The following is a 27,921-nucleotide window of genomic DNA, read 5'->3' as shown; positions in this document are numbered from 1 at the left end:
CTCAGAAGGATCCAAGGCTTCTGATTTTAAAGGGACAGTCATTTCTGAATAGCACTGTATGTATTTTCTGAACTGACAATCTTGACAATTTAGAGGGCTAGAGGGAAAGCTCAGAATTTTCACGTTCATCTTCTAGAACTGCTAAACATTTCAGTTAACAAGTCAGACTGTAAGTGACAGCTTTTATTATTTAACAGGATGAAGAAACTGATTGTTCCCACCTGGAAGAGTCCATTTTTAAATGGTCCATCCTCAGACAATACATTAATAAGACTTTGCCTTCTTGGATGAAAACAAACCCCCAAACAATCACTGAGAAGCCGGTACTAAACGACATAGTTGCTGCTGCTAATGCTGGAGACTCGGAGCTGACTCTCCTCATTCCCTGCCCCCTAGAGGTCCGCACAAAGATAGGAGCCCCGTTGTGCTAGCTGCTCTATAAACGTGTAGGGAGAGAGAGCTTCTTCCCCAAAGAGTTTACAGCGCAAATAGCTAGAGAGCAAGAGCAGCACAGAGAGGTGAAGGTCACTCAATCCACCAGCGGCACAATCAGGAACACAACCCAGGTCTTCCAACTCCTAGCCCAATGCTCTGTTCACTGGGCAATCCCTGAAGCCCATAAGAAGAAAATATGTATTTCTAAACAGCTATTAAAGGTTTTGTCTCTTGAGCTGTTGGTCATTGTTCAAAAAGTTTTATCTTCCTCTATTCAGAGGCACAAAGCTGGCATACATAATTAGACTTTTGCTGCTAGCTTGTGTTGATTTCCCAGACAAAACACTAGGGCTTATCTGCCTTTAGAGAAGAATACAGATATTAGATTTTTCTGCTTACGTGGTTTGACTCAAAATCCTGGAATCTGGAAATAAAGTATTGTAGGAACTTTTCATTATCTAGCAATCATCTACCTTAACAACAACACAACACTTATCATGCTAATATACCTCTTAGGGACAGATTCCGATACCCCTTCTCACATCTGTATTCCAATAAGGCTATTCATAGAGTAAGGTACTATTCAATGTAAGGGTATCAGAATCTCACTGATTAGATAAGCTAATTAGCAATACATGCTAATTATAACAACTATCTGCAACATATCATAGTTCACAGTTCTGCATGATAACCAGGTTTGCTTTAACTGGCTAAGGTACCTAACAAGTTATAATCCACAACACTTGAAACCACTAGCTACAGGAAAGAAAGAGTCATCCCACAGGAGCGCTGGCAGCAAACAGTGGGCAGGATTAAGGTGATGTGGGTGGGACCTTGGTGACGACTTGAGCAGTGTTAATTTGTTAGGGGAATGGGCAGTACATGCCTGTTTAGGATGATATATGCATGTAAGCAGATGGTTTTACTCTGTATTTTCTGGGCTTTGTGTTTTTCAAGATGGCATTATTACCTCTTAGCAACCTGAATGGTTTTTGGACAAGTGTTTTTTTCATATTTAAATGTATTACAGTGGGCTACAGAAAACAGCCTGTAAATTTTGTCCTTTCTAGGGGAAAAACTGTAAATTTTGTCCTTTCTGGGGTAAAAACTAAATCAGACTGCAGAAGATCAAATGCCTTCATATTTTTGGGGGGGAGGAGGGCGTTGTTTTGGTTTGAGTTCTTTTAGTGAAATGTTCTCTAAATTCTTGATCCCATACTGAATAGAATTCAATATTTTTTTGCTGTCTATACTTTTTGCTCCTCATTTGCAATACCATAGCAATAAAAGCACTGTAGGAATGAATGCTGTCAACCAGTGGTCCTCAGCCTTTCCCTGCTGACACTTCCCTAGGACTCCCTTCTCATTTAGCTGTGAAGTAGCTGGCCTCCCCTTTGCATTTTGCAGCAGCAGGGGGTTACGACCCCTTAGTGCAGAACCTATGCTGTACACAAATGTAAAGGCGTGCAGAGGATACAAAGGAAAGCAATTAATGTGCACACAGCAGCGTGATCAGTATGATTTCCTCCGGGTAAATAAGAGAGGAACAACTAAGCTACTTTAAGCTCGCCCCTTTTCTCCATTAGACATCAGAAATGACTGGACTGGACCAAACAGGATGCCAGGAATCCTTTTCTAACCACATGTTTGCTTTGGAGGGTCTAAGGGGCGGAAAAAAGCCCATGCTAGACAGAAAGGCAAGAGAAAAACTGAAACAAAACCTTAATTAAGTGCAAAAAACTGACAGCAAAATGAGAGACACACTGCCTCGCAGCTTCCATAGGAAACTCTGCAGCCCAGGAAACAGATCCAGTATTCATAGGATTTCAGAAACTACGGGCCAGATTTTCAAGAGCTCAGCACCTAGTAGCACCCACTTGAAAATGTGGCCACTTCATTTAGGTGCCTCTATGGGAGATGAGCCGGCACTCAAAATGGCTTTGAAAAATCGGGCCTTAAACATCCAAGTCTTTAAGCTGGATTTGAATCCTACCCTCATCAGACATTTCCTGACAACAGTTATAACCAGCTAGTCTGTATTATCGTGCGCTGTACTCCTGTCTCTTCTCCTTTTGGTACAGTTACCCTAGTGCCCAGCTCTATGAATAGCCAACACCTTCCATCAACACAGCAAGCAGGTAGCTTAGAGATTTTTTTCACTTCAGGGTCCCAGAAACACAGACAAGGTTTTCATCTCAAGGTCAAAAGACCAAAAATATCAAGACAATTGATCACGGCCTTGGATAGACCAAGAAACTACTGACACTTGATCTTCGCTCAACACAACTGGCCCATTTCCATTTCACGTGTTATGGGGAAAGGGGGCAACCACAGCCAGCCTGCTGGGGACCAGCCAGCTACAGCACTCCCATGAGACAGACAGTTGTAGCTATGGAATAAAACCTTGTCTCATTCCAGCTTCCTCCATCATCAATCCAAGGGGGTAACTCACAACAAATCATCTTGGTTCTCTAGGGACACTATACCAATCACTCTGAGTCCAAAGAAAGCCAAGTGCTGCCTTGGGCCCAATAGCCAGGGATCACCTGGGCTCAGAGCTCAATAACACAGTGTTCTTCCCTAAAACTAGAGAGACCCTCTCTCAGCCTAAACTTTGCCTTTCAGGGTGTGTCTACGCAGCAGCTGGAAGGTGTCATTCCCAGTTCAGGTAGACACCGCCCTAGCTCTAATTGAACTAGGCCGCTGAGAACAGCAGCGTGGTCATGGTGACATGGGCAGCGGCTTGTGTTAGCTGCCCAAGTACATACCCAGGAGGTCAGACGGGGCGGTACTCTGGCAGCTGGCCCAAGCTGCAGCCACACTGCTCTTTCTAGCAGGCTAGCTCAAGCAGCGCTAGTGTGTGTATGTCTACCCGCCCCAGGAACCAGCCCTCCCAGCTGCTGTGTAGACATCCTCACAAAGGCCTGCTTCCCTACTGAGTCCCAGCCACCGCTCTCTGCTCCCTTTCTCCCCCGTCACCCTTTCCACTCCCTTGCTGGACATGAGGTACACACACCTTGTCACAAGCCCTTCATTCATTACCACAGACAATTCTTACAATGTCCAGTTTTTACAGATGTCCATCATTCGACACAAATCTACAAGGAATTACTACTCAAAGTGCACAGGACCAGTCAGAGCAGAAGAGACTAATGGTCCCCTCAGTCCACGATCCCATCTCCAAGCGCAGCCACAGTGGATGCGTCAAAGGAAACCAAAATTCCCCCATTTCCCTTATTTCCCCCATGATTATGCCATGGGTGAAATTTCTACATGGCCCCAGGGTTGTTGACTGGCTTACGGGCGGCCATAATTGTACACGAGCTGAACCTGCAGATTCTGTTCTTCACAGCCATAAGGCCAGAACTCCTGAGCAGCAAGCGAGGGACTTCCACCCAGCAGGTCCCATATCAAGCCCAATAATTACACATGCAACTTTTCCTTTTAAAATGTTATTGGTTTATTGCCCTTGAATTTGACAAATCAGCTCTGCTCTGGATTGTGCCCGTCTGAAATGAGAGCTATTTGCCAGGATGAGAAAGGGTTAATATTTTGCCTTTCATGCCCTTTGATTCCATTTCCTCATACTTGCCTCCTTTTTAAACTAAAAGCGTGCTGATTGTTTGGCTCTCGGGCTAGAACCCCCCCACTCCACACCACAGATCACCCTCATGGGCCTTCAGGAACCCTTTGCCAGACCTGGTATACCTTTTCGGAGCTCTGGTGACCAAGCTGAACGTTGTATCCAAGGCGAGGATGCAGAGTACCACTGATTTAGTGAGGATTGAAGTATTTGCTGGGTTTATTCTCCCGATCTCATCTCACTGCGTACAGCTGGATATCTTCTAACTTTGTGAATACCCAGCACCCTTCCAAGGGCCTCACTCATGCCGGTGTAAATCCACAAGAACTCCAGCGAAGTCAGTGGAGTTCTACCAGCGTAGAGGTGTTATGGGCTAGAGGAGAAAAGGGCCCCTAGATAAATTCCATCTATTATTTAGTCCAGTTCTCAACCTTTTCCATCCTGAGACCACCCAGCCAGGATCTAGTCATGACCTCTCTCCCGACACTGCTCATTCATTTTCACTGGCTGCCGGTGAATTTCATCTGCCTCTGTGTTGCCCAATTTTAAAGTTTTATTATTAGATCCCTCAACACCCCCTCCCCCATCCCACCCCCTGACTTTACAGTAACTAACCAGAATTTCAGGTATATTTGCTCTGAAGAGCCTTGAGTGCAGCTTGCTATCCTGGGTTCTTCTATTTATTGCAAATCTGCCGCTAGTCCCCAGTTGTAAATTTATGTAGCTGTGTGATTCCAGATTTGCTTTAGGAGTGAGCAACATCACTACGTAAGGCTATATAGATACAGTCATCACTGACATTTCATATTCCTTGCAGGGTTTTATTAGACTTCCAAGGATCAAGGAATTTTTACTAGAAAAATGTGCTATTTCAATGGGCTGAAAGTGAAACACTACCATGAAGTCAGGGTCAACTTGTCTGACAGATCACAGGCCGATATGAGGCAAAATCCCTGGTGTGGCTGGCATATGTAAGCTCAGAATCAAAGGGTGGGATTTTAAAAAAAGCTTCAGTGCCTTTGAAACATTTCACCCAAAAATCTAACTCTGCCTGGATTTAACGGGCCTGATTCTCCCTCTTTTACGCCAGCTAACACCATCGATGTCAATGAAGTTCTTCCTGATTTACACCTATGCAAGGGAGGGGAGAATCACAGCCTGGGGGCCTGATTCTCATTTACCCCAAGACCCTTTACACCAGTCTGACGACATGAAGAGGCCTCTGAGTGAGTGTAGTAACAACTGGCACCCACTTCAAGGCCTCTGCACTGCCAGAGCACCATAAAGGAGCCTTAGGGTAAACAAGACTCAGGTCCAATAGCTCCATTTATATCGTCCATTAGTAACTGATGGCAGCTGCATGGGACGTGTGACAGACGGTTTTACTGCAGCTAGGGTGGAATTAAAAGCAAGCCAAACATCTCTCCCTGCCTGGTAAAGTATTGATTGGATAAATACTGCAATCAGGTCTCAGGGGAACCAAGCTTTTAATCTCAGTTACTTATGCTTCTATTCCTCTCGGTTTTCAACATTAAAAAAACCAACAACCTCAGATCTGACAAAGGCGGGGAATGGATCACAGACTGAGATATCAGAGTAAAGCTCTAGTCAGTGTTAATGAGCAGATCTGCAGGAAGACACAAGGTGCTGAAGATCGGATCTGGATTTCTCATTTAAAATTCCAGCAAGAATAAAATCTCAGCTCCTGAAACGGTATCAAAGACTCTGCAGCCTAACTCTAAAGCTCTGTGCTGTATATCCAAGTGTCGATATTGTACAAGAAACCTTAGTAAAACAAAGAGACCTCGCTTGGGGGGGAGGGGGAATCGGATCTCACATCAAAGAGCTTCTCAAGCTGATAATGAAGAGAGTATTACCTAGCTCCAAGCAGTCTCACCACTCGACTTCACAGGATGCAGCAAGCTTGATGTCAGCAAACCAAACTTTTGCCATTTCGAAGGCATACAAAATAACCTCACGGAGCCAGATTCTTCTCTCAGTGGCACTGAAGGTTAATGGGACTGACTGAGTCTAGTTAGAGGCAAGAGTTAATTTTTACTTGTTCTTTGGTTGTTTTAGATACTATGCAGGAGAGCAGTATCTGCAATATGGCTCTTCCTTGCCATGGCAATTCAGATTCCACCTGTGGCATATGTCAGGGCCAGCCAGCTTCCTGGAGAATTAGCTAGATGGCTCCTGAGGCTTCCAGTTATTTTCTTTTCCCGTAGAAGATCAGGGTTGGAAGAGACCTCAGGAGGTATCTAGTCCAATCCCCTGCTCAAAGCAGGGCCAATCCCAACTAAATCATCCCAGCCAGGGCTTTGTCAAGCCGGGCCTTAAAAACCTCTAAAGAAGGAGATTCCACCACCTCCCTAGGTAACCCATTCCAGTGCTTCACCACCCTCCTAGTGAAATAGTGTTTCCTGATATCCAACCTGGACCTCCCCCACTGCAACTTGAGACCATTGCTTCTTGTTCTGTCATCTGCCACCACTGAGACCAGCCGAGCTCCATCCTCTTTGGAACCCCTATCAGGTAATTGAAGGCTCCTATCAAATCCTCCCTCACTCTTCTCTTCTACAGACTAAACAAACCCAGTTCCCTCAGCCTCTTCTCATAAGTCATGTGCCCCAGCCCCCTAATCATTTTCGTTGCCCTCTGCTGGACTCTCTCCAATTTGTCCTCATCCCTTCTATAGTGGGGAGACCAAATCTGGACACAATACTCCAGATGTGGCCTCACCAGTGCCAAATAGAGAGGAATAATCACTCCCCTCAATCTGCTGGCAATGCTCCTACTAATATAGCCCAATATGCCGTTGGCCTTCTTGGCAACAAGGGTACACTGCTGACTTTTGATACGGTCTCCCACAGTATTCTTGCCGCCAAGCTAAAGAAGTATGGGCTGGATGGATGGACTGTAAGGTGGATAGAAAGCTGGCTAGATCATCGGGCTCAACGGGTAGTGATCAATGGCTTCATGTCTAGTTGGCAGGGTAGCAGTTCTGCAGAAAAGGACCTAGGGGACACAGTGGACGAGAAGCTGGATATGAGTCAACAGTGTGCTCTTGTTGCCAAGAAGGCTAACAGCATTTTGGACTGTATAAGTAGGGGCATTGCCAGCAGATCGAGGAACATGATCGTTCCCTTTTATTCGACATTGGTGAGGCCTCATCTGGAGTACTGTGTCCAGTTTTGGGCCCCACACTACAAGAAGGATGTGGAAACATTGGAAAGAGTCCAGCGGAGGGCAACAAAAATGATTAGGAGTCTGGAGCACATGACTTATGAGGAGAGGCTGAGGGAACTGGGATTGTTTAGTCTCCAGAAGAGAAGAATGAGGGGGGATTTGATAGCTGCTTTCAACTACCTGAAGTGGGGGTCCAAAGAGGATGGATCTAAGCTGTTCTCAGTGGTGGCAGATGACAGAACAAGTCTCAAGTTGCAGTGGGGGAGGTCTAGGTTGGATATTAGGAAACACTATTTCACTAGGAGGGTGGTGAAGCACTGGAATGCTTTACCTAGGGAGGTGGTGGAATCTCCTTCCTTGGAGGTTTTTAAGGCCCGGCTTGACAAAGCCCTGGTTGGGATGATTTAGTTGGGAATTGGTCCTGCTTTGAGCAGGGGGTTGGACTAGATGACCTCCTGAGGTCCCTTCCAACCCTGATATTCTATGATTCTATGACTCATATCCAGCTTCTTGTCCACTGTAATCCCCAGGTCCTTTTCTGCAGAACTGCTGCTTAGCCATGAGCCTACAAAAAATAAAAATTAACTTTCCCTGCATCCACTAAACTTGGAAAATATACCTTTAAGCCCAGCTCCATATAACGGCAAATGCCTAGCTTGCCAGCGAGAGGAGAATGGAGAAAGAATTGTGACTCGCAGAGGTCCAGTTCTCTCCCTGACCCCTGCTGTATTGATGAGAGGTGGGCGTCTGGTATTCTCAAACTCTTGTTCGCTGTTACTTTTTCAGCTGTGACAGCATGCCACCTTGTGGACTCTGCATAGATCTAACAGGAATTGCGAAGTCAAGAGCAAGGACACGTTTTTAGGGGTTCTGAGTCAGACACTGAATTTGCTTTCATCCATAGTGTTGCTAATGGAACAGTTACATTAAAAGCACCTTGCTGAATAAAGGCCTATGTGCCTGATTTTTATTTCTAAACATAAAGCCTGTATTGGCTGCTACGATATCCGCTGCAGACTGCCAGTAAGAGCTATTGAAAAACAAGGCTACTGCTTCTTGGTACATTCAGATTTCCTAAGAAAAAACAACGAGAGGCAAACCCTCAGTTGTGCCAGAGCATATCTCAGCAGAGTCAGGGGACAGGCAACAGTGGCTCTAAAAGCCACGTTTCTGCCTCCTCCTCCTCTGATCCTGGGGCGGGACGGGGGTCTAATCAGCCTCCCACACAGGTGAGAGTATCTGCCAGGAACCGGGACAAGGGCAGGCAGGGACTGATGGAGAGTACTGCATTCCTGCCAGACCCTCTTTAGCCCCTGAAACAATCCTTCCAAGCCCTATCCCACTCCCTATGCTGGGCTGGGCTGGCACAGAGCCAGCTATCCCAGGTTTATAGCTACCCATTTAGGATAGCTTTAAGGTCAGTGCTAAAGGTCCTTAATAGCACAGGCCAGGATAATGATCATTATTCTTCCAACAGCGGAAAAATAAACAGCAGGTGAGTCCAATGGAAATCTTCCTTTTGTACACTAAACAGGCTATTTAAAGACAGCATTGGAGATCTAGCTAGTCAATAAAAGCCTTTAATTAGTCTGCCAAGTAATCCCACTATGCCTCTCCAAGGCAATGGTAGAAATGAGTTTACCTGCGAGCGTCCTTTCAGCGACACTTCGGTTATTAACCACCCAGGCCAAGGTTTTTATTTTTTCCAAACAGGGGCTTAAATTTAGGAAACGGAGCCCAGGAGGAGCCAAAAGCAACCGGAGAAACCACAAAAATTAAAAAAACGACCTTGAACTATATACTGTGTCTTGCATTTCATTAGGGGCTTGATCCAATCTTTCCACTGACTTCAGTAGATTTTGGGTCAGGCGCCAGGTGCAACAATATTTCGTATTTTCCCATTACTGAACAATTCATGAACTCTAGTCTCCCTTCAAACAGCCTGATGTTTCATGCCAACCACCAGACAAAGGAAAAGAAATAGTTCCCACTATTATTGCTACTAAAATGAGATGAAGCCAGCTCAGGCTCTGCAGTTATTCACATTTAAAGACTCACAAAAATTATACAAACAAACCCTGAAGAAAAGCAGGACAATGCATTCTAATCTGAAATTATCTCTCTCGTTTTGATGTGAAAGCCCCTATGCGCCTCTTCCCAAGCTCTATATAAAACTTATATAATACACAATTCAGGGGTCCCTCTTAAATATTCAGTTGCAATAACTGGCTGGCTTTGTCCCTGCTCTTATCATTACATAGCACTCATAGATTGTGCCACACCTTTGTTTCCTTTTATTAAAAACTCTGGCCTCAAACCTGCAGAGACTAATGCACAGATTTACCTTTATGCACTGCAAGTATCCTCATTGGGACTACTAATTGACTTTGCAGGAGTGAATTTTTTATGTACTTTGGGAGCAGAGAAAAGCCCATTCACCATCGTGACTAACAAATAGGAATTCAATAAACCGCATGGTCTATTTTAACTGTGACTCAGAAACCAGTCAGTGAAGGCACAAGCAAATCTCTTATTTTAAAACCAGCCGTTAAATTCATCCCTTACCTTCAGCAGCCCCCTAGGGAAATCTTTGCCTTCGTTCATCCCCTGAAGGTTGGAAATGAATTCTTGGCAGGTCATCTTTTTCCCAATGTTCTGGAAATCACCAAAAGATGCATTACAGAAACATACAATCAGATTGGTGCTGTTGTCCAACAACAGTTAGGCTTAAGAAAACCACATCTGGATGGATGGCATCTCCTTGCTTTAGTCTGAGCCCAAGGCAGGCTGTGCAGAGACGCATTCCCAGAATTATACAGACATTGATGCACGTACGTCTTCCTAAACCCAGCAGGAAAACGCACAAGAAATGTGTGTTAATAACCCAGCCTCCCGTTCAAACAATGGATGTTAAGTAGTACACAAACATCATAATGAGGATGGAGGTGGTGGTGGGGTTTCCTAGCACTTGCCCTGTGCTTTTCATCCACAGATCTCCAAGCATTTAACAAAGGGTGGAGTTATGTTCATAGAACTTTAAGGTCTGAATTCACAGAAAGCTGGAGCCATGTTGCCAAAGCTGCTGTCCAGAAGCTGGGAAGAACTTCTTCCACCAGGTTAGAAACTGAAACTTGAACTGGAAAATAAAGCTCTGAATTAAACCCCATATTTCTAACCCTGACTTTCGGTGACTCCCTGAGGTTGGGGCTGCACTGGCATTTCCAATCCAAAGGTCCTTTTTTGGTTTATAGCAGGGGTGGACAACCTTTTATTTGGGCCGAGGGCCACATCTGGGTGGGGAAATTGCATGCAGGGCCAGGGCAGAGGGTTGGGGTGCGGGAGGGGGTGCAGTGTGCAGGAAGGGGCTCAGGGCAGGGGGTTGGGGTGCAGGGGTGCAGACTGCGGGGGGGGCTCAGGGCAGGGGGTTGGGGTGCAGGGGTGCAGACTGCGGGAGGGGGCTCAGGGCAGGGGGTTGGGGTGCACAGGGGTACAGGGTGTGGCAGGGGGCTCAGGGCAGGGAGTTGAGGTGCAGGAGGGGTGCAGAGTGTACAAGGGGGCTTACGACAGGGAGCTGGGGGCCCGAGTGTAGGAGGGGTTCAAGCTCTGGCCTGGCGCCGCTTACCTAAAGCGGCTCCGGGGTGGCAGCGATGTGCACTGGGACAGGCTCCCTGCCTGCCCTGTCCCCGGCCCCGCGCCGCTCCCGGAAGCGCTGTGGTCCCTGGGGGAGGGTGGGGCGGAGCGCTCCGTGTGTGCTGCCCTTGCCACGCCTCCAGATACCTCCCACAAAGCTCCCATTGGCTGCGGTTCCCCATTCCCCACCAATGGGAGCTGCGGGGGGGGTTGGGGGGGGCGGTGCCTGGAGGCAAGGGCAACGCACGGAGCTCTCTGCCCGCCGGCCCGCCCAACTGGGGGCCGCAGGAACGTGGTGCCAGCCACTTCTGAGAGCAGCGCGGGGCCCACAGCGCCAGGGGGGGCAATCTCGCGGGCTAGAGCCAAAGCCCTGAGGGGCCGGATGCAGCCCACAGGCCGTAGTTTGCCCACCCCTGGTTTATACTCTCACTTGCACGCAGGTGATCAGCAGCAGGGTCAGAGTACCCAGGTAACCCTGGCCTGGCTGTGAGCAGCCACACTGCAAAGGCCCAGCCAAGTCACTGTGACCTCACTGGTGCTGCGCTCCCTCGTGTGTGTCACTAGGACTTCTGGGGGTATAGCCCATGGTTCTTAGCACTACAATAAGCTGAGCCACTTTATGATTCTTTCCCGGTGAACTATGGAAGAACTTGTGTGTCCATCCGGGTACGTGGGAGAATCGTGGGAAGACAGTGAATCACTCACTACGAAGTCGGCAGGTTACCACCCTGAGTTAAAGCAGTGCTAGCCTATACCCCAGCTGGGTTGAAAGCACCAAAAAACTCTGATGAGAAGGCTCCATGTGCGACAGGAGCTGGGTTAGGGACAACACGTGAGGAAGAGCCCGGGTTAACTCTCCTATGCAGACAGGCCCTGACAGACTGAAGGAGCTCCATCTATTATACAAGTTATGGACTTTTAGGGCTACATCATCCCTTGTTCTTTGTGCCTGCCACTCACCAGAGCACACGGGCAGGGAGAGGTGAGGAGTGGGCTGAGCCAGGATTCCACCCCCACCACATCACCTAGCAATGCTGATCCAACAAGGAGATGCTGCACTTTGCTACTGTATAACCCAGCAATAAATCACTCCCCCTTCTCACAGAGCAAAGGGGCGACCAGGAAGGAACTGTGCCATCAGAGGGGTGTCTGACCTACACTCTCTCCTGGAGCAGTACAACGTACACACCAGCCCCCAACCTGGCCCTAACTCCTGCTTTTAAGCTTCAAGAAACAGCTCTGAACGGGTGAGGTTTTAATTTTAGATTTAGGCTTTTGCTGCTACAGTCAGACCCTAAAATTACAATTCATTTCTCCACCTGAAGTGGGTTGCTACCCATATTAATAGGTTCCTTCTTAGATCTTCTTTTCCAGCACATGGTAACTGAAGTAGCTTACTCCAGTACCTGGAAAGAGGATGAACTGCAGCAAGACAGGGAGGAATAAAGGGGATTCATTAGATCCATTCATTTACTTCTTTGGTAGGCTTCACTGCATAGCAGAGACATGCGAACAGGCTGGAACACTATACTGGAGTTAGAAAACAGGAGTTATGATATGTGCAGAAGAGGCTGCATTCAAAGTTATAAACACCCAACTTACCATCCATAAGGGAAATGCAAAAGAATAAAAGGATTACAGGTGATCCAAGGAAGGAAAGGACAAGAGAAATACATGCAGGATTCTGTTACTTGTTAGGGCGGCCGCTCTGTGTTCTCCACACTTAAGACAACATGGTAATAACCACCAGTCACAGAAACCTGCAGGGTTACACGGTATTACAACACACAGACTCAGCTTAACCTCAGCAGCAGTGTAAAGGGATAGTCTCCAGCTAAACAACGGGGCAATCTCTGGGGCCCATTCCTGGAGCTTTATTTTTACTCAGGATGAGTGCTGCCTTATTCCTTGAGATGTGCCATCAACTTCAATGAGACTCCTGGAGGAGAAAGGCACTGTTCTCAACATGAGAGGGTAGCAGAATGTGGCTCTCTGGGAGTAGAGTTTGCTTGTAACTATTTTTCCCTTATAAAATCTGGAGGCTGAGATCTGCAAAGCCACTTAGGGGCTTTGGACTCCCACTCCCCATTAAAAGTAATGGGAAATGGATGTTGAAGTCCCTTAGACAACTTTGAAAGTCTTAGTTGTAACTTTTATAAATTCCTTGGAGTTGCTCTGAAGTCTGTACAAGGGACAACCTCCTTTCTTGTAAGAGCCACCCCGAAAGGTTCCCAAATGTTTGAAGGACAGCTCTGCCTTGCTTCGGTTAGAATACCCCCTTCCCCATTAAGAACCCAGTCTGGGTCGGTCCCTGGGGTGCTTTAAGGCAGGTCTCTATGCATTGTAAATACATTTTCTGAAATACAAATTAAACAGCCACATCAAACCAATGTAAGGTTGTATTCGTCCCACCCTACCCCCACATCTCAGCGCCTGATCACATAGCTCCCCTCCCCTCGGATGGCGATAGGGCGGCTGAGGTACAGTTTGTGTCCATGCGTTAATTTTAACCTGTAGAGCACAGAGAGGCCATCTGCAAGGGTCTGCTGGAGCAAGGATAACTCAGGCAAATGCCAGTCCTTCTCTGCCACCTAGTGGCTATGAGTAGAATGGCACTGAACGAAAAGAGGCTAGAAATTGTGGTTAGATTCTCCCAGGCTCTTACACTGTGTCAAGGAGTCTTGCCCTCCCTTGAACAAATGCCTGCCAGAATTGTTCCTTCTAGGTGACCAGACAGCAAGTGTGAAAAATCAGGACGGGGATGGGGGGTAATAGGAGCCTATAGACAAAGCCCCAAATATCGGGACTGCCCCTATAAAATCGGGACATCTGGTCACCCTAGTTCCTTCTGTGCGCCAATGGGAAACAAGAAGACACCCCCCCACCCCAAGAGGCAGGGAGGGGGCATGGCCACAAAGTGAGACCACCAAGCAGGGAGTTAGGGAGGGAGTTCGCTGCACCCAATGGAGGAATGTGGCTGCCCCTGGGGGCTACTTGCTTCTCGGAGGGCAGAATCCTTCCTGGCACTCCTTCGGGAGAGGGAGTTCTGCACTGCACTCAACGCGGATCGATGCCTAGCAGGCATGGTAGAACCCTGTATTACATCTCCAGTTAAAGCATCACTGTGTTACACCTTTTCTGGCTTTATCCAACAAGAAGAAACTCCACTTCCCACTGGAAATGGGCATGGAATCCAGATTTCCACAAGAATCTCACTCTACTCTCTGTATTGCCGATACCATTATCTTGGAGGGTAAATTACTCTGGGCCTGATGCTGCAGTCATTCACGCAGGCAAAGCTCCTACTAACTTCAGTGAGGTTTCACCTGCATGACAGACTGCAAGGTGGAGCTGTTGTTGGGTAGCATTTGCTTTTGTGCAAATGTCTGTGTTTTCTGGAAACGGCATATGCGGAGTAGTTCTTACTCATGCAAGCCAGCCGACGGACGCCAATACTCCTGAGGGTAAGTGCTAGTCCACGTAACTTAAGGGGTGCAGAATTAGACCCTAAATGTGTAGTGGAGACTCCCAAAAAATGTGCAGCAAACGGTTAAAATTCAGAGCAGTCATATCTCACCATGAGCACGTACAACGGGGTGCTTAGAGCACTGAAATATGTTATGTAGTCTCCTACTGCATCAAGTGCGCCAGACACACCCTTTGCCTTATTTGGCTCATGTGTGTTTTCACATCAGCTGCAGAGAATACTGAATGGACGTTAACTGTGGTCACTTCATCCAAGAAGCTCCCAGTTCATAACTGGCTGCCCAAACCTCCCCATTTCCTCCCAGGTTCTTTCTCCTCCTCCCCAGGATAGCAAAGCCCCAGGGAAGGTAGAAGCCAACCGGCACTGCTGCTGCCGGGCCAGAACAGGCTGCTGTCCCCAGGAAGAGCAACACAAAGGAGGATGAGCATCAGAAGGAGGAGAGCTTTCAGTTCCCCCACCCAAGGGATAGGCAATGCTGCAACTGGGGTAGTGGGCACAACCCTCCTGGCGGTCGGGAGGGGCATGCAGGGAACCACACCCACTGCCACGCCCCTTCTGGGGGTGCAGCTTTTCCCCCCAACAGGATCTGTTGGCCAGTTGTCAGACGACCGCCTTTGAGCTATCCCATGGAGGAAGCAGTATCTGTGCTCTGAGGAGCATAAGGACTGCAACTGTATCCAAGCACACGGGCGGCGAGCATGCCTATGCGCCTTGTGCTGCTAGCAGAGCGGCCAGTGGCAGTCCTGCTCCCAAGGAGGAGCACCGTGCAAAACAAGGAGCGCCTGAGAGGGCTGTTCTGCGACCAGCACCACTTCCTGAAAGCTCAACTTTGACCGGCAAGCACTTCCTGAAAACAAGGGCAGAGCATGTTCTTAGCATGTGCACTCACATGGCCATGTAGGTCAGTGTTCAGCAGCATCACTGCACAGGTGAGACAATGGACTCCATCTGGGAAAAGAAACAGAGCAAATATCACACACAAATAGGGTGACCAGATAGCAGTGTGAAAAAACGGGACACTTTTTTTTCGGGGTGGGGTGGGGATATAGTTACATATATAAGACAAAGCCCCTAATATCGGGAAGGTCCTGATAACATTGGGACGTCTGGTCACCCTACACAAACTCACGCTACCCAGGACAATGTATTTAAGATCAGCTCAGATTGCACTAGGACCTTGCTCCCCAACTTAGTCTGTCTCTGCCTTTAAGGGGAATCTGCTCATCAAGTAACACACAGAAAAATGCAGGAAAATCAATCTAAAGTCATTTAACGAAAGTCAGTTCATCTCATACTTTCTTTCGTCTTTTATCACCTGACAAAACTGTCTTGCAGCATCGACTGATAAAATAAAGTAAAAACCACACTTTCACGGCTACTTTGCGGGTATCAGTACACCAAATGGAATCAGTTCTTTTTCTTTTTTTTGCTCATTAGGGCCAGAACAGAAAGAATAAACCCCGTCTCCTTGCCTGGGACACCTCTGACCTTCCAGCAAGGAGATGTTATAGCCTCTCTCAGTTGGCATGTCTGGTCTTCCAGAAACATAGTCCTGAATAACATGAGCACATACTATTTCCCCGGGCAGGACCCCTGACTCCTGAACTGCCTGTCTTAGACTCGGAATGAGGCAGGGCTGCACAATGAAAGAGGCTGCTGGTGCTCACAGGACCCCAGCCTCACACGCAGCAGACGCTGCCTGTTGTGTAGTCAGTGTGGCAGGGATCCAGGGGAAGAGGCTCTTGGGGTGACAGCACTGGATTAGAAGCCGGAAGAAATGGGTTCTCTTTCAGGCTTTGCCACTGGCTGATTATGTGGCATTGGGAAAGTCACGTAGGCCAACATTTGCAGAAGCAGCCACTGACTGTGTTCCTCATTTTGAGACATCTGGAGCCAGCTTTCCGAAGTGCTGATGGCCCACTAATCCAGCTGAAACTGATGGGAGTTGTAGAATCATAGAATCATAGAATATCAGAGTTGGAAGGGACCTCAAGAGGTCATCTAGTCCAACCCCCTGCTCAAAGCAGGACCAATTCCCAGCTAAATCATCCCAGCCAGGGCTTTGTCAAGCCGGGCCTTAAAAACCTCCAAGGAAGGAGACTCCACCACCTCCCTAGGTAACACATTCCAGTGTTTCACCACCCTCCTAGTAAATAGTTTTTCCTGATATCCAACCTGGACCTCCCCCACTGCAACTTGAGACCATTGCTCCTTGTTCTGTCATCTGCCACCACTGAGAACAGCCGAGCTCCATCCTCTTTGGAACCCCCCTTCAGGTAGTTGAAGGCTGCTATCAAATCCCCCCTCATTCTTCTCTTCTGGAGACTAAACAATCCCAGTTCTCTCAGCCTCTCCTCATAAGTCATGTGCTCCAGACCCCTAATCATTTTTGTTGCCCTCCGCTGGACTCTTTCCAATTTTTCCACATCCTTCTTGTAGTGTGGGGCCCAAAACTGGACACAGTATTCCAGATGAGGCCTCACCAATGTCGAATAAAGGGGAACGATCACGTTCCTCGATCTGCTGGCAATGCCCCTACTTATACAGCCCAAAATGCCGTTAGCCTTCTTGGCAACAAGAGCACACTGTTGACTCATATCCAGCTTCTCGTCCACTGTGACCCCTAGGTCCTTTTCAGCAGAACTGCTACCTAGCCATTCGGTCCCTAGTCTGTAGCAGTGCATGGGATTCTTCCGTCCTAAGTGCAGGACTCTGCACTTGTCCTTGTTGAACCTCATCAGGTTTTTTTCTGCCCAATCCTCTAATTTGTCTAGGTCCCTCTGTATCCGATCCCTACCCTCTAGTGTATCTACCACGCCTCCTAGTTTAGTGTCATCTGCAAACTTGCTGAGAGTGCAGTCCACACCATCCTCCAGATCATTAATAAAGATATTAAACAAAACCGGCCCCAGGACCGACCCTTGGGGCACTCCACTTGAAACCGGCTGCCAACTAGACATGGAGCCATTGATCACTACCCGTTGAGCCCGACGATCTAGCCAGCTTTCTATCCACCTTACAGTCCATTCATCCAGCCCATACTTCTTTAACTTGGTGGCAAGAATACTGTGGGAGACAGTATCAAAAGCTTTGCTAAAGTCAAGAAATAACACATCCACTGCTTTCCCCTCATCCACAGAGCCAGTTATCTCATCATAGAAGGCAATTAGGTTAGTCAGGCACGACTTCCCCTTCGTGAATCCATGCTGACTGTTCCTGATCACTTGTGGGAGGTTAGGCCCTAGGCGTCTCACATTGGTCACCCCAAACTAGCAAACACTGGAAAATATCGATCATCTCTCTGCGCCTCAGTACCCCCATCATGGTGTCGCCTCACCGGGGATGGGTGAAGACACATTCATCCCTCTCTATGAAGCATTCAACTATTACACTGATGAGCACCATAAAAAAAAAAACAGTGAGGAAATGAACTATTTCCCATTCAGTGGGCGCTCTGGATGATGTGCAGTGAGTAAGGCATTGGGCCGTACGCACTGTCCATCCTGTGTACTGAACAGAAATAAATAAGATGTGATCGAATCTTGAAGCCAGTGGGACTAGGTATGTGCTAGGCTCGTTGCGGGATCAGGCCCTAAGGCTATGTCTATGTCTTTCAGTAGGGTGTAGTGTACCTGTAGTTACGTACCCCAATGAGAAGCAGGCTGTGTCCACACTGATGTGGGTAGCTACGGGTGTCCGTAAAAGGCTCTGGCAGAGGGGAGGTGATCCGGAAAGGGTTCAGCTGCTCCCCACTGCCAGAGCCTTTCACTGCAGCAAGGAAAGGCTCCAGTAGCAGGAGGCAGCAGGAGCTACACTGCTAAAAACAGCGGTGTAGATGGGAAGTCATGGCTTGGGCCAATATAGATCGTGTAGGATACGTACTCAGTACACCACCACACCCTTCTTGTGCGCCTTCACCCTACCGGCTTAATCCGTGCATCACGTCTACACTGCTGTTTATACCCATGCTGGGGGGTTATGCATGTACTTACACTACCCGTAGCTGAAAGAATCCTGCTGTGTAGACACACCTTAAGAAAGTAAGTTCTTTGAGGCAGGAACCATTTTTCCTTAGGTGTTTGTACTGCAGAGTACAATCCAGAGTGGTGTATCTGGGTACTACAGTAGTATTAAATAAAACAACAGCAGCTACCATCACCAGCAATGGTAACTCCCATTCCCCCAGGGTTTCGATTTGGAGTGTTCCGGTACAGGCATCACGCATCCTTCGGAGGACCCCTCCTGGGATGCAGCAGCTAACCACACTTCCCGTAGAGGGCTGAGCCAAAAGACACAATCAACCCCTCGGATCTGGGTGAAGCTAAACATTTATTTTAGATTCAACAATTCACTTCCTAAGAGTGTCATGGAGGAACATATCAATTTAGTATGGAGTCAGCTACAGTAGATTTAATTCTAATCCTCTCTATACCCAATTCTTGACTCTGACTCCAAACAATGTCTTATTTCATCTGTGATGTGCACAGTTGGTTATTCATCTTCTTCTACCCCAATTTTAATGTATTAGTAGCTAAAATCATCTAGGTAGCTGGGATTAAGCGGGGCCTGAAATACATTTTTCCTCTTTCTTTCTTTCCCTACTATCTTTATTTTAGACTTACGCATCATCTGAAGTAGTTGGAATTTTTAGGTCAAATTCTCTGTTGGTCTAACTATAGAATTCAATGGAGTTATGTCAGCAGTTTGTTCTCTTATTCGGGAATGTTTTCTTTCTTGGTTTTGTTTTTTCCTTTCCAAATTTTAAAAATGACTGAGTGCGCTGAAGAGGAAGTTGCCTACTAATTGATGTTAGCTGGCCTACATGCAATGAGGCCAGGGAGGACATGCCCAATTTTAAGCATGTACGCAGCCATGCTGAGGAACTACTCGAGTACTTAGGCATGTTTAAATACCGTGCTGAACGGAGGCCAATATGAATAAGGTTGCCCTGCCTCTGTCCATACCATTCTTCTGGCAAGGATAAATTAGAGGACTACCATTCTCACTGTTGTCAATCTCTCGCCTTCCACAAACAGTCCATTTTCATGCATATACTTGTTTTGCCTCAGGCAGGAGAATATTTCTAGCAGGAAACATACAGGCTATAGCCAAAAGTGAAAGAACAAAGAGGAATGTCCATGACCTAGAAATCAGAAGCAAAATTACCTTGAGTAGAAACGGTGTTCGGGTTACACTGATAGTATCTGTTGGAGAAGTGGATTAATACTCTCTCTCTTTCCTGAGTTTCTCCAATAAGTGAAAAGGCTTTAAAGAAACTCCTAAAAGAAGTTTAAAGAAAGCTGAAATTAAAAACATAGATCTCTACTGGCCTCGCATTGCCCTTATAATATAGCACATTTCACAGGAAGGGATTGATGACTGCATATCAAAAACTTGTTTCCAAGAGTCTTCTAATGGAAGAAAGCCCAACTAGATAATTATTCCCTATGTATTTAACCTGAAAGGGGCAAGCAAGTTATTGATGGTCTGAGCAGTAGGATAAATGTACTGATACAAAACTGTATTATTTTAAATATTTTCCTCTTGTATTTTGAGGCTTTTTGGACAGAGAATATGCAAGGGATAAAAAAAGGAAGAGCACAGCTGGGACCACTACCTATTTGGGCTTTGACGGAAGACTGGTGCAGGCCTGTTATTGTGAATGGTGAAATTTTTAAATGCATTTTCTGTTGTTCTTTAAATGATCACTTTGGTCCCTATCCTGCAGACACCTAAGCACGTGCTTAACTTTACTGCTGTGAATAGTCCCACTGAAATCAATGGCACCCCTCATGGTAGTAACATAGGCATGTGCATTAAGGTTCTGCAGGATTGAGGCCTGGATTAAATAGCTTCAGAGACAATGCTGTTTATGGTTAGCCATCTCTCTAGCATCTATCACCACAGTACCCCAGGCCTCCCACATGTTAAGGGCCAGACTGTGCCCTGAGGATCCCCAGTATGGGAGTGGTGTGGGGCCACCCCACCCTATGGGGAGCTCCAGGGAAGGGAGGAAGGAAAGCGAGACTCCCTCACCCAAGTGCATCAAGAGCAGGAACCATCTGGCCCTAACGAATCTGTCCTCACCACAGCCCTGTAAGCTGAGGCACAGGGAGACTGTAACTTGCCCATGGTTACAGGAAAGTTTGTACAGAGCCACAAGTACCCTCCCGCCCAACCCCTTTCCACTCCCCACCCCCACGCCTTCTGAGTCTCAGAACAGTTTCCTAACCATAAGAGCATCCTTCCTCCCGGCAGCATTGCCAACTCCCCCAGTGAAATCTGGTGCTCTTCGTAAACTCCCAAATCCTGCAGTCAGGTGACCGCATGGGAGTCTCCACTTTCTTTTTTTTTTTTTTTTAAAGGGTGTTTCCAGCCCTTATGGTTGCAGAGAAAAACTTGAAAACGTAAATCTTGAAGGCTCAACACAAGAAGGCAAATACAACGTACACCAGATGTGCTATTTCTGAAACTCTCGGGATGTTTGGGGGCCTGACTCATGATTTTTGAGCCCTTGTGGTCGGCAAAACTGTATTAGTAAATGCTCCTTTTGTTTACACTACATGATGGAGGAAGTCCACAGTGGTGTAGCTGAATAATCTCATATTTCATATATAGAGAGAGTGAGTTGATGCTGGCTACCTAGGAGATCTCTGCACCACCAGACCTTATATCTGTGTGCGTGCAGGCACGCGCTAGAACTGTTGTTAATTTTATGTATTTATTTTTAAACAATCTACTTCATAGTTAAACATAACTGTGCCACATTCTAGTCTCTCCCCAGTTCATATCGCTGCCCTCCATTTTGCAAACCGAGAAGACATGTTCTCTGCCCCAACAACTCTACAGTCTAACAAACAAGACAAAAGGCAAGGGAAGCCACAGGACCACAGAAATTAATATTCAGTACAAAATATACCCTCCATTATTTTATCCGAAGAATACTGCAATGTTGAGTGGGCGAGGCCCAAATGCTGTAGGGGTAGATTATTGCCAATATACACGATCCTACATTGTGGGTGATATGAAGCCGCTTCACCCCATCGAGAGCCCTGGGGTGGACTGCGTCTCAGGGTTCCAATTGGGTGAAGCTATGGCCCCACCTCCTCCTTGCCTCTCCCCTCCTCCTTTGCTGTGATATGTGCCCCTAGGGAGCAGGGTCTGTGACTGAGACAGGCCTTAAGATGGTGGGTGAAAGGCTCTCTGCACGCTCGCCCCTGCACACCATGTAATGACCAGGCACAATCCGGATCTGTAGTAACACTGCTACTGCAATGTTCTGAACAGCTACTGTACCATATATTTTATTGAAGGGCACTACTATTAATATAAATGGGAGTTATGCATAATCCTGGGGAGAACACCCCCTTGAAACATGCACTGAAAGGTACTGGATTTCACCATTTGAAATACAAAGTATATTTGGAATCACACTGCATGGCTTATCAAACTGAAACATGCAGCCCTTATTCCACAACATGGGGCTCGATCCTGCATGGAACTGAGCATTCTTACTCCAATCTAGCAAAGTGGTTAAGCACATGACTAGTACCATAGTTTTCAAAGAGTTAAATACGTGCTTAAGTGCATTGTTGGAGCAGGTCACAGTACTCGGCACCTTCCAGGACTGAGCTCCTGGAAACTACACTTGCAAAAAGTCCTTATTTTGGGGGGGGAGGAGGGGCAGTTATAAACTAATCTTCATAGTTTTGTATCAATGGAAAAAATCTCTCTCCTTTAAAGTTATTACTATTTAGCTGTCAGAACATTTATATCAGTGGTAGCAGACTGTTGCCACACAGAGGGGATGTTTTCACTCCTAAAAATAACAAACCTAAATATTAAAGGGAGAGGCCCAATTCCGATTTTTTTTTTTTTTTAAACCCAGGAAGTTAAAATGCTACGGCCAGAGTTTCAGAAGTGTACGAGCACCCAGCAGCTCCCATTGGTCTAGACGTTCTTAGGTGCTTACACGATTTCAGAAGAGCTCAGCACCTCGAGTGGGCAGTGCAACTGGAGAGCCTGAATTCCAAACCTGGCTAGCCAAAAAGGCTTGGCGCATATCATGATTCCGCTGTCAAATTCCCTCATTCTTCTGATTTGGCTCAATCATGTCTTTCCTATTAACTTTTAACGCACCACAGCTAGGCCACAGTACTACTATTTGTTCCCCTCGATCACCAGAACAGGCAAGACGATTACCAACTGTGACAGTCTATACCTCTATGTTCACCCCTTTTACAAGACTATATTAAATTTCGTACAAAGTATGCCTTGTGAGGGATCATTTGAAAAAGGACAGTTACCTGTTCCGTAACTGGTGTTCTTCGAGATGTGTTGCTCCTGTCTATTCCACAGGAGGTGTGCGTGCTCGCCACGTGCACCGGTGCCGGAAGTTTTGCCCTTAGCAGTACCCGTACTGGAGGAGCACCGCTGCGATCCCTGGAGTGGCGCCTGTATATCGCGCTATAAGGGGAGCTACGGGCTCCTCCCACCCTCGGTTCCTTCTTGCTGGACAACTCCGACAGAGGGGAAGGAGGATGGGGTGTGGAATAGACAGGAGCAACACATCTCGAAGAACGCCACTTACGGAACAAGTAACTGTCCTTTCTTCTTCGAGTGATTGCTCCGGAGTATTCCACAGTAGGTGATTCCAAGCAATATCTGTTGGAGATGGGTAGGAGTTCACGATGGTTCGGGACGAAGTACCGCCCTGCCGAACCCGGTGTCATCCCTAGACTGGGAGACGATCGCGTAATGCTAAGTAAATGTGTGAACAGAGGCCCACGTGGCCGCCCTACATAAATGTCCTGGATGGGGACATGGGTGAGGTAGGCAGCTGATGAGACCTGAGCCCTCGTAGAGTGTGCCCTTACAATTGGTGGCGGGGGAATCCCTGCCAAATCATAACACGTGCGTATGCATGAGGTGATCCAGCGGGAAAGCCGCTGGGTGGAGATGGGTTGCTCCTTTGCCCGCTTGGCCGAGGCAATAAAGAGTTGAGCGGATTTCCGGAATGGCTTAGTCCGATCCAGATAAAAAGCCAATGCCCTACGCACATCGAGCGTGTGGAGGCGGTGTTCCTCGCTAGAGGAGTGGGCGTTGGGACAGAGCATGGGGAGGAAGATGCTCTGCTCCATATGAAAGGAGGAGACCACCTTTGGGAGGAACATCGGGTGTGGGCAGAGCTGGACTTTATCCCTATGGAAAACCGTATAGGGGGGTTCTGAGGTTAAGGCCCTGAGCTCCGAGACACGTCAGACCGACGTGATCGCTATTAGGAAGGCCACCTTCCACGAGAGGTGTGACCAGGAACATGTAGCCAGGGGTTCAAAGGGGGGCCCCGTGAGCTGGGACAAGACCAGGTTGAGGTCCCATTGTGGCACAGGGGGCCTAGCGTACGGGAACGAACGGTTAAGGCCCTTCAGGAAACGGGAGGTCATCGAGTGGGAGAAGACCGAGCGGCCTTGCACCAGCGGGTGAAAGGCCAATATGGCCACCAGGTGCACCCTGACCGAGGCAGGTGCCAGTCCCTGAGCGACAAGAGGTAGTCCAGGATAAACTGGAGAGGTGCGGCAGAAGGGGACACTCCCTGCTCACTCGCCCACCTGGCGAACCTGGACCACTTCGCCACGTACATCCTATGCGTGGACGGCTTCCTGCTTTCCAGGAGGACTCGCCTTACCTGCTCCGAACACCGATTCTCCTCCTCATTCAGCCACGGAGCAACCATGCTGTCAGGTGACACACGGACAGATTGGGATGGAGGAGGCGCCCCCCCGTCCTGGGAGAGGAGATCCGGCCGGAGCGGCAGCGCCCTCGGGGGGGCCGCTAAGAGGCGTAGGAGGGTCCCATACCAGTGCTGGCGGGCCTACACTGGGGCTATGAGAATGACTCTCGCCCTGTCCGCTTTCACCTTCTGAAGGACCTTGGCGAGGAGGGGCAACGGGGAAAAGGCATAGAGGAGCTGGCCCGACCAGCTCAGGAGGAACGCGTCAGAGATCGCGCCTTCCCCCACCCCTCCCCTAGAGCAGAACCAGGGGCAACGCCGGTTCTGACGATTTGCAAACAGGTCGATCTGGGGAGCTCCCCACTCTTGGAAGAGCCGGTGAGCAACTTCCGAGTGGAGCGACCACTCGTACTGGGGGGAGAAGACCCTGCTAATGTGGTCCGCCTGCGTATTGCGGATGCCCAGGAGGTGAGCCGCCCTCAGGAACATATCGTGGGCTATGTAGAACTCCCATAGGTTTAGGGCTTCTCGGCAGAGGGCTAGGGAGCGAGTCCCGCCTTGCCTGTTAATATAGTACATGGCGGTGGTGTTGTCCGTGAGGACTCTGACCACCTTGCCTCGGAGGTGCATGAGAAACGCCAAGCACGCCAACCAAACAGCCCTGAGCTCCTTGACGTTTATGTGAAGGGGCAAGTCCAGGGCCGACCATGTTCCCTGGGTTTGCATGTCCCCCATGTGGGCTCCCCAGCCCAGGTCTGAAGCGTCGGACATCAGGTCTATGGACGGGTTGGCCTCCCTGAAGGGAATCCCTTGCAACATATTGCTCGGGCAGGACCACCAAAGGAGGGAAGCAAGTATCGGGGACGGGACCGTGAGAACCTTGTCCAGACCGTCCCGAGCCTGGGAGAATTGGGAGGCCAGCCATAATTGGAGAAGCCTCATACGGAGCCTGGCATGGCAGACCACGTAAATGCACGCCGCCATGTGTCCCCGAATCTGAAGACACGCCCTCACCACGGGAAGGCTGTGACCGAGGCGATGAGACCTCTTAGGGTCTCGAACCTGTCCAGGGGGAGAGAGGCTGTGGCCCTGGAGGAGTCCAGCAGTGCCCCAATGAACTCTATGTGCTGAACGGGCACTAATGTCGATTTGGTCTCGTTCATGACCAGGCCTAGATTGGCGCATGTCGTGAGGAGCAGCTCTATATAGGACTCCGCCTCGAAACGAGACTCCCCCTTGAGGAGCCAGTCGTCCAGGTAAGGGAAGATTTGTACACCTTCCCGCCTGAGGTAGGCCGCTACCACCGACATACATTTCATGAAGACCCTGGGAGCTGTGGATAGGCCAAAGGGGAGGACCGTGAATTGGTAACGGTCCATCCCCACCATGAATCGGAGGAAGCGTCTGTGTCCCTCAAAAATATGGACATGAAAGTACGTGTCCTGGAGATCCAGGGCCGCGTACCAGTCCCCCGGGTCCAGGGAGGGGATAATAGAGGCCAGGGACACCATGCGGAACTTGGAACGGGTTAGAAACCTGTTCAGGTCGCACAGGTCCAGAATAGGCCTGAGGCCCCTTTCGCCTTCGGGATCAGGAAGTACCGGGAATAGAACCCTTTGCCCTGGAACTGAACCGGTACCCTTTCCACCCCCCTAGGTGGAGCAACCAGTCCACCTCCTGACGCAGGAGGCGGACATGTTCCGGATCCCCCAGGGCCATCGTGGATGACGGGTGATTTGGCGGGGGTGAGCTGAACTGCAACATGTAGCCCTTGGAGACAGTACTGAGGACCCACTGGTCTGAAGTAATGTGGGACCACGCCCTGAGGAAGGCAGACAATCGGTTGCAGAACACAAACTTTATTAATCAGGGGGGTCTCCCTGGCAACAGGCCCAGTGCCCCCCTGCAGATAGTCAAACCCGCCTCTTCCTTTGCCTGTTGCCCTTAGAGGGACCGGGCTGTGGGGCAGAGCAGGACTACCTCTGAGACCGACGCTTCTGGTCTTCGGGCCTTTTGTACGGGGGCTCATATCTGCTCCTCGCAGGTTGAGCCGCCGGAACAGATTTGGCTTGTCCTTAGCTGGGGGGACATAGAGGCCCAAGTTCTGCAAGGTGGTTCCTTCATCCCATGCAGCCTGATGTCCGTCAGGCCCACGAAGAGCGCCTTGCCATCGAACGGGAGGTCCTGCATCAGCAATTATGCCTCCGTTGACAGCCTGGACAACAAAAGCCACGATGCCCTGTGCATGGTGATCGCGGAAGCCATCGAGCAGGCCGCCGTGTCCGCTGCATCGGACGTTGCTTGCAGGCCGCTTTTGCCACCGCCGCCGACCCCTCTTCCACCAGGGCCTTGAAGACCTTCCTGTCCCGGTCCGGGAGGAGGGGCTCAAATTTAGGCAGGGACTCCCACAGGTTGAAGTCGTATCTGCTCAGTAAGGCCTGGTGGTTGGCTACGCGAAGCTGGAAACTAGCCGACGAATAAAATTTTCTGCCAAAGGAGTACAGTCTCCTGGCGTCTTTATTTTTTGGGATGGGCGTGGGCTGGCCCTGACGCTCTCTGTGGTTTACCGATTCCACGACGAGCGAGTTGGGTGCCGGGTGTGAATACAGGTATTCATGGTCCTTCGCCGGCACAAAGTATTTTCTCTCGGCCTTTTTCGAGATTGGGGCCAAGGAGGCGGGGGTTTGCCACAGGGAGTTTGAAATGTTGGCAATATCCTGGTGCAGAGGCAGGACCACGCAACCCAGTGCCGAGGGAGACAGGACGTTAAAGAGGGACTCGGACGGACCCTCCATCTCCTCGGCCTGCAGCTGTAGGTTGGAAGCCACCCACTTTAGCAGGTCCTGGTGTGCCCTGAAGTCCTCCTGCGGGACCGAAGGTGAAGGCAAAGGCGCCGCTATGATGTTGTCCGTTACCGGGGAGATGGCCCATATGGAGCCGGGCACCTCAGTCGGTGCCAGGATGTCGATACCGAGATCAGAGTCCTGGCGTGTGTCTGCCGACTCGTGGCCCGCTGATTTGTCTCGGGGGCGGCCGGAGGAGGCCGATGGAACCCGGGACGCTCCGGCGACCGAACGGGCCTCCACTTGGGCTGGCACCGATGGCCACGGTGCCCATTGGCACCACTGTCCTTGCCACAGAGTCCCTTGCCATTGATTTGGCTGAGCACAGGATGGCAATATGTGCTCCGGTAGGATGGCATGTGCTATGGGTGGGTGGACACGTGCCGCGGCCGCCGAAGAAAGTTCGGTGCCGCGGGAGCAGCAGGAGCGGCGTCTGTAGCATCGTCTCCCTCGGGACCGGGATCTCGACGACGACGAACAGTACCCAGGCGACGAACTGCTTCGGTACGCGTGGCGGCGACGCGAAGCCCAGTGCCTTGACGCCGAGGTACCCCAAGGGGAGTCTCCGGCGTGGCGCCTCAACGAGCGGGAGCTGGAACGGGAGTGGCGATGTCTGTCCCATCGAGAGCGGCTTCGATACCCACGTCTAGCAGGTGAGCGTTCCCGGTGCCTCCCTCGGTGCCTCCGCTCGCTGGCAGGGGGCATGGAGGGTCCCCGCAACTCCTGTCCCGACGGCAGCCCTGACGGTCTGGACGGCGTCGAGGATGGCCTGGAGCTGTCCAAAGAGCGGCCGCTGTGGTGTGGGGATCGATCTTCAGAGCGGGAACTGTGGCTGCTCGGAGAGGTCTGGTGGGCACCCAAAGGGGGCTTGCCCCACGACCTAGGGCCCATACCCGATTGCCAGCTCGGGACAGGCAGGGACATAATGTCCTTCGCAGCCTGCACCACCTCTGGTGTTGACAGTATCTGTACCGGTGGGGATGCCGGGGTTGATGGTACCGGGCTGCTCCGCTCCACACGAGTC

General features: G+C 49.4%; 1 protein-coding gene across 6 annotated transcripts in view; it reads right to left on the bottom strand.

Moving 5' to 3' along the window:
• Positions 1 to 27,921, bottom strand: part of PSD3 (pleckstrin and Sec7 domain containing 3) — a 150,870-nt gene that overhangs the window by 55,281 nt on the left and 67,668 nt on the right. For all 6 annotated transcript variants that reach the window (XM_054031577.1, XM_054031578.1, XM_054031579.1 and 3 more), the window contains 3 exons: positions 19,491 to 19,603; positions 15,214 to 15,272; positions 9,773 to 9,862 (listed from right to left, as the gene is read on the bottom strand). In XM_054031577.1, the coding sequence (XP_053887552.1) occupies positions 9,773 to 9,862; positions 15,214 to 15,272; positions 19,491 to 19,603 (262 nt within the window). The remainder of the gene's footprint in view (positions 1 to 9,772; positions 9,863 to 15,213; positions 15,273 to 19,490; positions 19,604 to 27,921) is intronic.

This window comes from Malaclemys terrapin, chromosome 6 (genome assembly GCF_027887155.1).
Source record: "Malaclemys terrapin pileata isolate rMalTer1 chromosome 6, rMalTer1.hap1, whole genome shotgun sequence".
NCBI classification, from domain to species: domain Eukaryota; kingdom Metazoa; phylum Chordata; order Testudines; family Emydidae; genus Malaclemys; species Malaclemys terrapin.
Note: the sequence above shows the minus strand (reverse complement) of the source record. Positions and strands in the feature narration are given on the sequence as shown.